Source organism: Oryza glaberrima, chromosome 2 (genome assembly GCF_000147395.1).
Source record: "Oryza glaberrima chromosome 2, OglaRS2, whole genome shotgun sequence".
Lineage (NCBI taxonomy): Eukaryota > Viridiplantae > Streptophyta > Magnoliopsida > Poales > Poaceae > Oryza > Oryza glaberrima.
Window position 1 is genome coordinate 33680684 of NC_068327.1, and position 11187 is coordinate 33691870.

An 11187-nucleotide genomic window follows, 5' to 3' on the forward strand; every position below is an offset into this window, starting at 1 on the left:
TGCAATTGAGTTAATTATAGATAATGTGTTAATTTTTGAAGCTAGTAGTTATCTATATTAGGCCCTGTTTAGATTCCAACTTTTTTCTTCAAACTTTCAACTTTTCCGTCACATCATTTCAATTTCTTCAAACTTCCAATTTTAGTGTGGAACTAAACACATCCTTATTAAACTTGCTCTTACGGACTTAAAATACCAACTTAGCACAATCCGTTTAAATTCGTAATACTAAAATATAATCATTTTTGGTTTTTTTAAGACAGAGGAAATACTCCGTAGAATATATCGGAGTAGGAGTCGCAGCTAGGGTGTAGCAGTAGCAGTTCTTTTACAGTAGTACTAGGGGGTAGCAGTAGTAGCCAGGGTTTTCCAAATTGTCGGGGCTAGGGTTACCGTGCTCCGGCGGTAAACATGTTTACCGTGCGGTAACCACGGTAACTTAAAAAACCGTACAAAACCGTGCAAAATTTATTAAAAATTTAAATTATTTTTTAAATTTATTTAAATTTAAAAAGGTTACCGCAGTTTTTCTATTACCGTACCCCGTACTACGGTAAGTCAGTCGAACCCTGGTAGTAGTAGTAGTAGGGAAAGGTAGCTGCACATGACATATTGCCGGGCGGGCAGGCCAAAACGGTTTGGTTGTTGACCTCGCATCGCAGTGGACAACTCTACAGTACGTTTGATGGGGGTAGACAAGCTCGTGTGCGCGTACTAGTATGCGATAAAGAGATAGAGGTGGGGGGGACAAGCCGACAAAGAAGGCGCGCCAACTGTTGACCCCGTGTGCCCCGCTCCGACACCCCTCGCTTTTCCCCCTCCCATCCTCTCTCTCCTGTCGCCTCCTCTCTCCTCATCACACTAGCTATGCCATTGCCACCCCCACTTCCACTGCTCCACTGCCACTGCTCTACCATCGACCCAATGTACTACCGGTGTGTTTAGTCCACACTAAAATTAAATTTTTTTTTAAAAAAAAGTTAGAAGTTTATATGTGTAGGAAAGTTTCGATGTGATGGAAAAGTTGGAAGGTTGAAGAAAAAGTTGAGAACTAAACCAAGCCTACCTTCAGTTTTAACTTTTTCTATTATCAAAAAAAATAGTTTACTCTCTCCGTCCTAGAATATAGCAATCTAGGATCGGATGTGATGCATCATAGTACTACGAATCTGGACAGGGGGCTGTCCAGATTTATAGTACTAGAATACATCCCATCCAGTTCTAGATTGTTACATTATGGGATGGAGGGAGTATTTTTTAAATAATTATTATATTGAAGTTCGTAAAAATATATTGAGATTAGATAGAATAATCTTCTATCACACTATCCTTCGTGATCGTCACAAATACTCTCTTCTGGTTGATAATACTTATCGTTTTGGTCAAGAGTACGGTCTCCAGAAAACAATTTTGACAATTATTTTCTATTATAATATGTATAAAAGTGTTAACAAATATATGATTTTATTAAAGTATTATTTTAAGACTAATCTATATATGTAGTCACCATATTTAAAAGACATTTTAAAAATAATTCATAATCAAATATTTTAAAGTTTGACCTCACCCTTATCTAAAAGGACAAGTATTATCAGCCCGAAGAAAATATAATTATAATGATTTCTGGTTATACATCTATAAACACATTCTTATAGTATTAAGGAACGAATATACAGCAACATATATATACCATCATATATATACCATCATAGTGCAAATAAGATGTGAGCAGTATTTTGGGGCCAAACAGAATTCCGAACTCTTTGGGCTAAGGAATGGGCTAAACATCTCCGATCTAGCCCACTTCATTATTTCACTAGAACAATGTTTTGACCAATAAGAACTATGATTTTTGAGACAAAATTAATGTCATTAGATTTACATTCAAAAGTAATGAGTGCTATTAGATTTATATTCACAAATGCTTTCCTGTAATTATACTTCTGTGTCACATAAATATAATATATTAATAAAGCAGTTGGTGATTAAAGCATTGTCCTAACAAGCAAAATAAATTGTTTTATACTGTATTATTTTTTTTACAGAGAAAGTAGTACTAAGTATTTTGGACAACGATCAGGCCAGGCCAGATTTGATTTGGGCCAAATTATCCATGATCAGGCCTACCCTTATCAGGCCCTTCAACATTTGCAACCACTGTGCTCCTCTCAGTGTTTCGTGTGGAACACTTGACAAAACAAACATTGAGCATGCATGCCCCTTATTCGCATAAATTATTATTAGTGCAAAATGTTACATGAAAAGATCTTCAATATACTGTTACACCTTTCACCGGAGAAGATTACGTGTTTCCTGCATTTAGTTTTCGGTATAGATCTTACTGCCAGAGTATGCTCCATTGGACTGACCACCATGATGATTTTGCACCACTGCTTTGCTTTGCATTTCTCTTAGAAAACTGCCGCTAATGGTGGCGCACGTTGGAGAATTGGTCGACCGAGTCACCCCGCTCAAACACAGCTGCTGCCCCCATGCCAGATCCTGCAACCAATTCATGCATAGTTACATACTAGTACACAAGAGGTCATGGAAGTTTAACAACGGGGGCTACTTGCATGCATTCTCCTGCACACAGAGAAATCCAGAGAAAAAGAACTCACCAATGCACATGGTGACAACACCGAATCTGCAGTCCCTGCCCCGGCGCTTCATTTCATTCAGAAGAGTTGCGACGCACCGGGCACCTGACCAACAGAAGAACAATCGCCCCATTTAGAAGACATGCTCGGATGATCTGTAGCAGGTACTAACAGACAGCAATGCTACTTCCATTGACACCTGTACATTCTAAAGCCAGAATGACGATCTCCCATACAAGTATTTGATTACCTGTTGCACCAAGAGGATGTCCTAGGGCGATTGCGCCTCCATTCACGTTTACTTTTGACCTGTCCAGTCCCAGCTTGTTGCAGCAATACACGAACTGCGAAGCAAAGGCCTATACAAGAATATGGATGGTATGGGTATCAACCATTGTAGCTAGCAAGCTAGGTACAAATAAACGAGTGAGCTAATATTGTAACAAGTAACAAACCTCATTCAATTCAAACAGATCGATGTCTTCAATCTGTAGTCCAGCAGACTTCACTGCAGCTGGTATTGCTACTGCAGGACCAACACCCATAACAGCGGGATCTACTCCAACAGCAGCAAAGCTCCTAAATGATGATTGGAGGCAACATATGGATGGATCAGTTAAAAGAAAAGGTGAAACTATATTAGGTCCCAACAACAATAGCAATAACAATGATGATCACAAACTCTGTCCACACCTAACAATAAGATATATCTCATACAGCATTCTGGAACACATGTTAAGACTGAACCAAATGCTGTATATACAAAGAAATGCAAAATACAGCACCTGAAAACACCAAGAATAGGAAGTCCCTTCTTCATTGCTACGTCCCTCCTCATGAGAAGAACAGCTCCAGCACCATCACTCACTTGACTAGAGTTGCCTACATAGGTTTGTTAAATTAAAAAAAAAGCACATACATACACAATGTAAAAGGCAACGGACAAACATAGCCTGGTTGCAATGGTAGTGTCATCAGGAAAAAAAACTAAGAGTGCTGTAGCAATACCTGCAGTTGTTGTACCATCCTTCCGGAAAACTGGTTTAAGCTTTGCCAATCCAGATGCTGTGGTCCCTGGCCTAATTCCATCATCAACTGATATCACAACTTTCTTTTCCTCTCCAGTCTTGGGGTGAACGATCTGGACAGGAAAGAATATCAGTGAACCTTGTACACATCCTGATTAGCAAAAAAACTAAAATAAAATACAGAGGTAGCATAGCAACAACCATTCATGACTCCACAATAATCATGAACAATAAACTAGGTTAAGACTGGCTTTGAATTCCAGGTAACATCACGCAGACTAAATTCCCAGGTAACATCACATGAACTAAAGCCCAGTGCCTCTTACCTTTGTAGGCACCGGAACAATCTCATCTTTGAATTTCCCTGCAGCCGTGGCTGCAGCAGCCCTCCTATGAGACTCAGCCTGTTGAAAATCCAAATTTTGATCATGTTTTGAGTAAAAGGAAGAAGTGGGAAGAAAAAACACAAACAGAATGCATGCAAGTGACTCACAGCAGCCTGATCCTGCTCTTGTCTTGTTACACCATATCGGTGTGCAACATTTTCGGACGTTATCCCCATGGGCAAAAGACAATCCTGTGCTTTCTGGACTTCATTTACCTACAAAGTACGTAGTGTTACAAGGCATCACCAGAGAACTACAGAAATACAAAGGATGCTCTGGTGCTCATAGAATTCATACTTTAGGGTTTACTTGTCCTTCCCAACCCATAGCATTTACTGACATGGATTCCAGGCCTGCACCAATCCCTGTTTTTGATGGAAAAAGGCAAATTAGCACCTTTAAATGAAGCAACCATGTAGCAGAGTTAGCATAACCATATTGTCTAGAACGAGTAACTAGTTAATTACCTATGTCGTAGAACCCAGCTTTAATGGCCGCAGCAACATCAGCCACTGCCTGTAATCCAGAGGAACATTGCCGGTTGACAGTTCTAACAGGAACGTTTTCTGCATCGACAGAAAGGTAAAATCAAGCAAATGAAACCAGTGTCCATAATAAAGAAGCCCTGTCTTCATATGGTGATATAACCGCAAACACAGTATTACCGGGAACTCCAGCATAGAAAGCCGCAGCCCTGCACTCGATTGCACGCTGCGAGCCTGGACCTAGCACCGTGCCAACTACAATGTCACCAATTTCACCAGGGTTGATCTTAGTGTTGTCCAGAACAGCCTAGAAAATACATAGAAAAAAAAAGGAGCAAACGATTGATTGAGAACGCATAGTCTCTAAATTCGAAGTAACCACTGAATCACAGCATACATGAAGGGAAATATTAGCAGGCGCAAACCTTAAGAACAACAGTAAGAAGGTCCTCTGGGTATGTATCCTTGAAACCTCCTCGCTTGGCCTTGCATATGGGTGTCCTGTAGGCACTGCAGGTGGATAAACATGGAATAAAGTGGTCAGAAGAGTATCTATCACATCCGTTGATCGATTCAGATACGTGGTGGCATATTCACATGGCTAAGCACACAAAACATGCTACAGCCAAAAAAGAAACACTAAAAAAAACAAAGCTTAGAACTTGTAGTTTGTAATACACTTTGGGTGATAGGTGGTGAAGAGATAGAATTGGCCTGTAGAGTTTGCGATCTTATATTATGTTGCAAAATAGCAGTAACAAACTCTTGATTTAGTATGATTTCAGCTACTAGTACAAGGTTTATCCTAAAACTATAAGAGGCTAACTTCAACATCCTCACTAAACGCATTTGACTTGGATGGGATTACATCGCGATACCAAGCACCCATAGTAATCCTGATTCGTAAGAAAAGTCAATCAGCGTAGTTGCTTGAATTTGCTCCTATTCCTCAAACATGGCAGCAACTAGTGGTAGTCAAACATCCGCCATTAACAGGTGACCTTAATTGGTGTTCCGTGTAAGTAATACTAAGTTACTAACAGGTAATAGTAGGAAAAAAAAGGGATTAGGGATGTATAAAAGCTTACGCGACGACGACGACGTCGTCCCCGTAGGCGGAGGTCCTCTGGTAGGCGGCGCTGTCGCCGGCCGCGCACGCCGACGCCTGAACCAATCAACCAACAATCGAATTGAATTGAATTGAGTCCAGTGAGAGAGAGAGAGATGGAGATTACAAAGAGAATTGCGAAAGAGATGAAGAGGAATTGACTCACGGAGAGGAGCGATTGATCGGAGGAGGAGGAGGGGAGGAGGTGGGCGAGGAGGACACGCTGGCGATCGATCGCCTTCTCCATGGCTCGCTGAGATCCGAGCGCGCGAGCTGGTCTTCTTCTTCCTTCCGGTTGGGTGGGGGAAGAAGTCGAAGCGTCTCTTCTCTTGCCTATGTTTGTATCGCTCGTGAAAAGCGCCGATTACTTGACGCAACAAACGTTGCTGCTGCTTTGCTTATGTAGGCGCCACCACCGGATAAGCTGCCCACTTTTTTATTTCCTTTCGTACTGCTTCCAGATTTTATTTTCTTTATTTTTTTTTCACACAGGTAGTAGTAGGAGTAGTCCAGTAGCAGCACGAGTACATACTACCAGCAGGTGAGGTGAAGGTCGCTTGCACGTAACGGATTCCTACTTTTATTTTTCTTCCTTTCTTTTTGCTCTCCGTATTTTCCCTGCTATTCCTACTTATTGTGTGTAACAGTATTGTTGCCTGTCCGTACTAGTATACAGTATTTCCGTCTCTGCCTGGTACGACTAAAGTAGATTTTCGTTTAGGACGAGTAGTAATTGTGATACGAGTGCACATGCTCATCGAGAATCCGCGCCACATGGTGATGGAGCTAAACGTGGAGTTCGTCTGCTTCCATGCTTGTGCTGACGTCAGGCCTGACGGCAGCTGGCCGGTTGGTGTTAGTTGTAGTTGGATAAGAAGGCCAGGCCGGTAGATAAAGACAACAGCAGCCGTAACAGCCAAGGTCTGCTTCCCACGACGACAAAGCCCATCTTGTTTCATGGGCTTGGGCCTCACCTCATCATCACAACGGCCCAGCCAGGATCACGTCCAAGCAAAATGCAAAAACCAGCTCAACTTGTCCAAAACGACTTGCATTTTTTGCAAAGACAAGTAAACTCTGCTGAAATTTACAAATAAGCTTCTTCTTCCTCCTCCTCCTCCTGTTAACGAACCAACAGTAGGAAGGACCAAGTTGTGAGTTTTCAACTGTCGACAAATTTCAATCAAACGTCAACCAACCAATCCCTTCTGAACAATTTTTACACCGATTTGTACACGAGGGCCATTCTTTCCTTCATCATCATCATCATCATCATCAGGATCAGGTAGGGCAGATTTCAGGAACAGGGGGATCGCCATGGAGCTTTGCCTGCTGCTCCGACCAGTAGGCCTGTGCGGCGAGCACACGGTCCAGGAGTTCCTGTGGAACAGGAGCTCCCCTTCTTTGCTGCGGCGCAATGCTCGCCGTGTGCACCAGGGTCTTCCACTTGTCCTGGTTCATCAAATATTGTTTCACAGTTTCAGATAGTGCATCCTGATCCTGATAGAAAGAACCAGATCTGAAGAAAAAACGAGATAGATTTAGGCTTACCTTCAGATCAACATAGGTCCTGTGATGAACATTTTCAAATGCGCGGAATTTGACGTCCCTCCACCTAGACAACCAGATCAAGAGGTCCACATGAGACACGCGAACTGCGGTGATGATCTCGCGCCTATAGGAATAAAACTACTGGGGCATTGAAGCCACAAACCTTCCTGTTCCAAGGTGCTCGACGGCTTCCACCAGCAACTCCACTTCAGCAACAGTGAAAGGCCTCCTTATCCGTCTTTGCCCAAAATCTGGTCGCTTTGACCTAGAAAGCGGCACATTGGCCAGCACCAACGAGTTTGGGTCTGCAAAAGGGACGATGGCTTGGGAGCTTGCTGATGTTTCTTGTGTGCTCCATTCCACGGGATAATCAACAGAACCAGGATCACTCAAGCTGCAGCCTGGAAAATCTTGCATAAGCTGCTGGTTCTCAGCAGGTTCTTCGCATTTCACCCTGGAAATGGAATATTAAAACCCTTAGATGACCACATACAGCAAAAATCTATGGTCGTGTAGTTTCCGAAACTTCTGCAAAACAACAGCGTTGACATAAACTATCAGATGCATCCTGACAATGTTTTCTAATCATTACATCTAAATCCAAGTCTCCTGTCTAATAATGCAATGAGAAGATGCTTTCTTGTAACCTACGTAGCAGATTTGTCCATGACAGATGCACCAACAAAATCCATTTCTTCTGGCACTATTACTCCAGGGTGAGAATCTTGCCCAGCTTCACATTCCAGAGTAAAGCCTATGTCATCTAGTTTTTTACCACGGCAAATCCCAGCCTGACGAAGCGTCTTGTTGTCATTTTGAATATTTTTTCCTTGAAGAAGTATACCGACACGGAGACCGCGTTCAATTATAGTAGTAACAGCATCTGACACAGTTTTCTGAAGACAAATAGAAATAAATAATGTGGTTCATTAGAAAGCCAATGTCTATGCACAGAGATAAATATTTAAGTGTAAAGCACTGACAGGCAGAAATATTCAACATATATAAGATTAAAATAAGTGTAACGAAAAGGCACCACCTTTTCACTATGTATAAGTACGTTGCATCACTAAAACTAGAAAACTAGATCAGTCAAATACACATTAGCATGGATCACAGAACAACAAATACGTGATATATTTGAGTTTCTAAAACAGCTGACACAGGATAACACTAACGATAGTAAGATTATTGACAGCAAATGGAAAGAGTATCTGGATGCACACATGAATACATGGTTGCCAACTAATAAATATATGTTACAGCCAATAACTTTTACTGAGAAGATACACATATGGTGTTTTACCTTCAATGAACCAACTGTTGCATTTTCAGGGATCTCAATTAGTAGTTCAGGGATGTTGAAAGATTTGATGGTTAACTTGACTGAAAAGAGAGAAAAAAGTAAGTCATTGTGTTTATAAATTAAGCAATGATTCTTTTAAGTCAACCCCAAAACTAAAATAAACATCCAGGACGCCATCATAGCCCTCAGATGCACATGCGGATTTGGATCACCCATACAAAATGGAGTTCCACTGGCAGAAATGGCATGCCCGTGTATTTTTAGGAAGTGTATCAAAGCAGGGGTTCAGAATATCCAATGCTGTGTGTACGAAGGATTAAGTTGTACCAACTATGTGCAATGTTACATCCTGGAGCAATCTAAATAATTTGTGACCTTTAGATACAATAAGGGAAACGGACAACACAATACATACTTTCAGTTAGGATACCTTCATCAGATGATTTTTCGGAGTAAAGTTGAGCAAGTCTTTTCCTCTTCAAAGTTGTTTGTTGCACTCTTCGGCGCGTTGTGGGCATCTTCTTTTCACACAAACTCAGCTTGTTACCTAGTTAAATGATAAAAAACTTAGTCAATATAAAGTCCAAATCCTGCTAACTAGCTGAAAAATAAAATTAAGTAGGAAAAGAAAGTATCCTCTCTTTTCACAAGCTATGGAGCTGTAGAAGAGTTGATATTAGCTTGAAATACCTTTACAAGACATCTCTCCACATATCCTGTTGCGAGCTGCCTTCCTTAACCTGGAGGCAAACAATCTCCTTATCCTACGGTCACCTATATAATGTGGAATATAACCACGGTTATTTCCTGAGGTGCTTGGATGTACACACCCAGAAGAATTTTCGTCATCATCTCTGTCTGCAGCATGCTGCACTTTAGCCAAACACGAGGGATGGGAGTTATGGCCCCTGTCATGGCCGCAGATGTGCACTCCTGAGTTACTACCAGAGCTAGCCTCAGCAAGAGGTTTGGTGTCCAAATCCATGGTCTCGACCAAAGCACATAGAGCTGCAGCATCACTATCTTCTTGACTTCTGATCGCTGTTGGTCTCGCCCGATGCACTTGTTTAACCTCTGCTGATCTTGTGGACCAAGGTTGGCATACTCCGACAGATCCATACTCCGGAATTGTGCCAAGACCAAAACCCAATCGACATGATTTTTTACTGCTAACAAATGAGTCCTTAGCCAACACATCAGGCTTTGCTGTTAGTGACTCTAGTACTGAATCAGCTAGATTTTGAGTCGACGAGTTTTCAGCCAAGCACATATTAGCTTGTCTGAGAAAGCCACAGATGCCTGCACAGCCTACTGTACACCCTTTGCAGTCATCTTTTTTCACAGCCACGCTTCTCAACGGAAACGCTTCATCAAACTGTTCTGCTTTAACTGGTTTCATGCTTGTAACATAACCTTCTGGTGTTTCATTTATGTTAGGTCCACTAGATAAATTGTCTTGATCAGCCAACAATTTTTCTGCAGCTGTCGCAAGCAAATCAAGTGCATACATCTGCTTTTTCCTTATTCTTGTTGAGCGTTTAACCTGAATTACAATCGATCATTAAAACTTACCAAATTATGTGGGCAGCACACTTAACATAAGAAAACATAATAAAAAAAATGTACCGGTGCCAATGTTGCGACACGTGGCTTAACGGGAGCACGATGGCCATGGGATCCATAGTCCAACCTCTTCTGCAACACCATGTCTTGTCCTTGACTGAAGGAAATGTGTTCAGTGACAGCAAGGGGAAGTAAATAAAACATGCGCCATATTTTTCTGCGTCGAATAAGCGAGATTTAGTGAACATTGATCCAATACCGAAAGACATCCTAATACACCTCACAACTAAAACAAAATGCTCAATTCTATGCTTCTGAAATGGAAAGAATTCATCATTGGTGAGCCCCATCAAAACCGATAATATCTGGCAAGATGACATTCGTTGAAACCGCAGTCTACTTGTAGTAGTATATCTTTTCGCTCTTAAAAAGGACAAATTGTGGTTGATGGTGTGCTCTACACCCCACCCCGACATCTGAGATGATGTTGTCTGGCTAGATCTGTGTATACACAAACCGAATCAAACATGTTTCGGCTCGGCAATTATTCGGTTCACACCTAGAGCATAAACCCCATCCCGAAATGCAATCGAGCATCTCGCGAAACTGAGGAGAGGGAAGAATCCGCATTACCCGTCGACGCCGACGAAGTGGAAGGCCTCGCCGCCAGCGTTGAGATCGCTGCAGCTCGGCTAGGGTTTTGCAGCTGCGGGTTCCGACAGCCGACCAACCGGAGCGGGAGGCGCAGATCGGGGAGCACCGGAGCACGGCGGAGGGGGGCAGATGGCGCGCGCCGCCGCAGCGCTCGTCAGCCTAGGATTGGTTGACGACGACGATGCCCATCTGCTGCTTCTGCTGTGCATACAAGAAACGAATTTTGCATATAAGTCTCCATTTTTTTTCTCCTTTTCTTGAATACATACAGGAGATAATCAGAGCAGGAAATAAAATGAAATAATCAGGCAGGTTGTCCGATCAAGAAGGGTAACCTTGTGGGGGATGGGGGAAGGTTCCAGAAGGTTCGAGAAGAGCGGGCGGGGAGGAGGAATCGCTGCAAGTGGAAGGCGCAGGGAGGAGGAGGAGGAGAGGGAGAGGGGAAAGGATTGGAGGAGAAAAACCCCGTGGAAGAGAAGAAGCGAGGATTTTCCTTGTGTTTCTTG

General features: G+C 42.4%; 2 protein-coding genes across 5 annotated transcripts; both read right to left on the reverse strand.

Annotated features, from left to right (window-relative positions):
* Positions 1 to 2194: 2194 nt before the first annotated feature.
* LOC127762698 (3-ketoacyl-CoA thiolase 2, peroxisomal-like) lies at positions 2195 to 5990 on the reverse strand. Its single transcript, XM_052287168.1, has 14 exons — positions 5774 to 5990; positions 5588 to 5664; positions 4925 to 5009; positions 4680 to 4806; positions 4482 to 4580; positions 4312 to 4379; positions 4122 to 4229; positions 3955 to 4032; positions 3609 to 3741; positions 3386 to 3482; positions 3056 to 3179; positions 2851 to 2959; positions 2622 to 2705; positions 2195 to 2502 (listed from the first exon to the last, which is right to left on the reverse strand). Exons 1-14 carry the CDS (start codon positions 5852 to 5854, stop codon positions 2426 to 2428), a joined length of 1347 nt encoding a protein of 448 aa, XP_052143128.1. The 5' UTR covers positions 5855 to 5990; the 3' UTR covers positions 2195 to 2425.
* Positions 5991 to 6110: 120 nt separating this feature from the next.
* LOC127762696 (telomere-binding protein 1) lies at positions 6111 to 11187 on the reverse strand. Of its 4 annotated transcripts, none has more exons than XM_052287166.1 (10): positions 11017 to 11187; positions 10661 to 10879; positions 10091 to 10184; positions 9155 to 10007; positions 8880 to 9011; positions 8465 to 8544; positions 7810 to 8054; positions 7322 to 7612; positions 7159 to 7222; positions 6111 to 7059 (listed from the first exon to the last, which is right to left on the reverse strand). In XM_052287166.1, the coding sequence occupies exons 3-10, from the start codon at positions 10169 to 10171 to the stop codon at positions 6889 to 6891; spliced, it is 1917 nt and encodes a 638-aa protein (XP_052143126.1). In that variant the 5' UTR covers positions 10172 to 10184; positions 10661 to 10879; positions 11017 to 11187; the 3' UTR covers positions 6111 to 6888. The 4 variants fall into 4 exon arrangements, with proteins under 4 accessions (XP_052143126.1, XP_052143123.1, XP_052143124.1 ...); XM_052287163.1 differs by having other exon boundaries at positions 10091 to 10244; XM_052287164.1 differs by having other exon boundaries at positions 10091 to 10244; positions 10661 to 10882.

Coding starts and splice junctions, on each gene's coding strand:
- LOC127762696 (XM_052287163.1), bottom strand. CDS start 10,231: ATGTTTTATTTACTTCCCCTTGCTGTCACTGAACACATTTCCTTCAGT. Junction 8,055..8,464: donor CAACAGTTGGTTCATTGAAG/GTAAAACACCAT, acceptor ATTTGTCTTCAG/AAAACTGTGTCAGATGCTGT. Junction 7,060..7,158: donor GGACCTATGTTGATCTGAAG/GTAAGCCTAAAT, acceptor TTGATGAACCAG/GACAAGTGGAAGACCCTGGT.
- LOC127762698 (XM_052287168.1), bottom strand. CDS start 5,854: ATGGAGAAGGCGATCGATCGCCAGCGTGTCCTCCTCGCCCACCTCCTC. Junction 4,230..4,311: donor AAGGACAAGTAAACCCTAAA/GTATGAATTCTA, acceptor CGTACTTTGTAG/GTAAATGAAGTCCAGAAAGC. Junction 3,483..3,608: donor GGATGGTACAACAACTGCAG/GTATTGCTACAG, acceptor AAACCTATGTAG/GCAACTCTAGTCAAGTGAGT.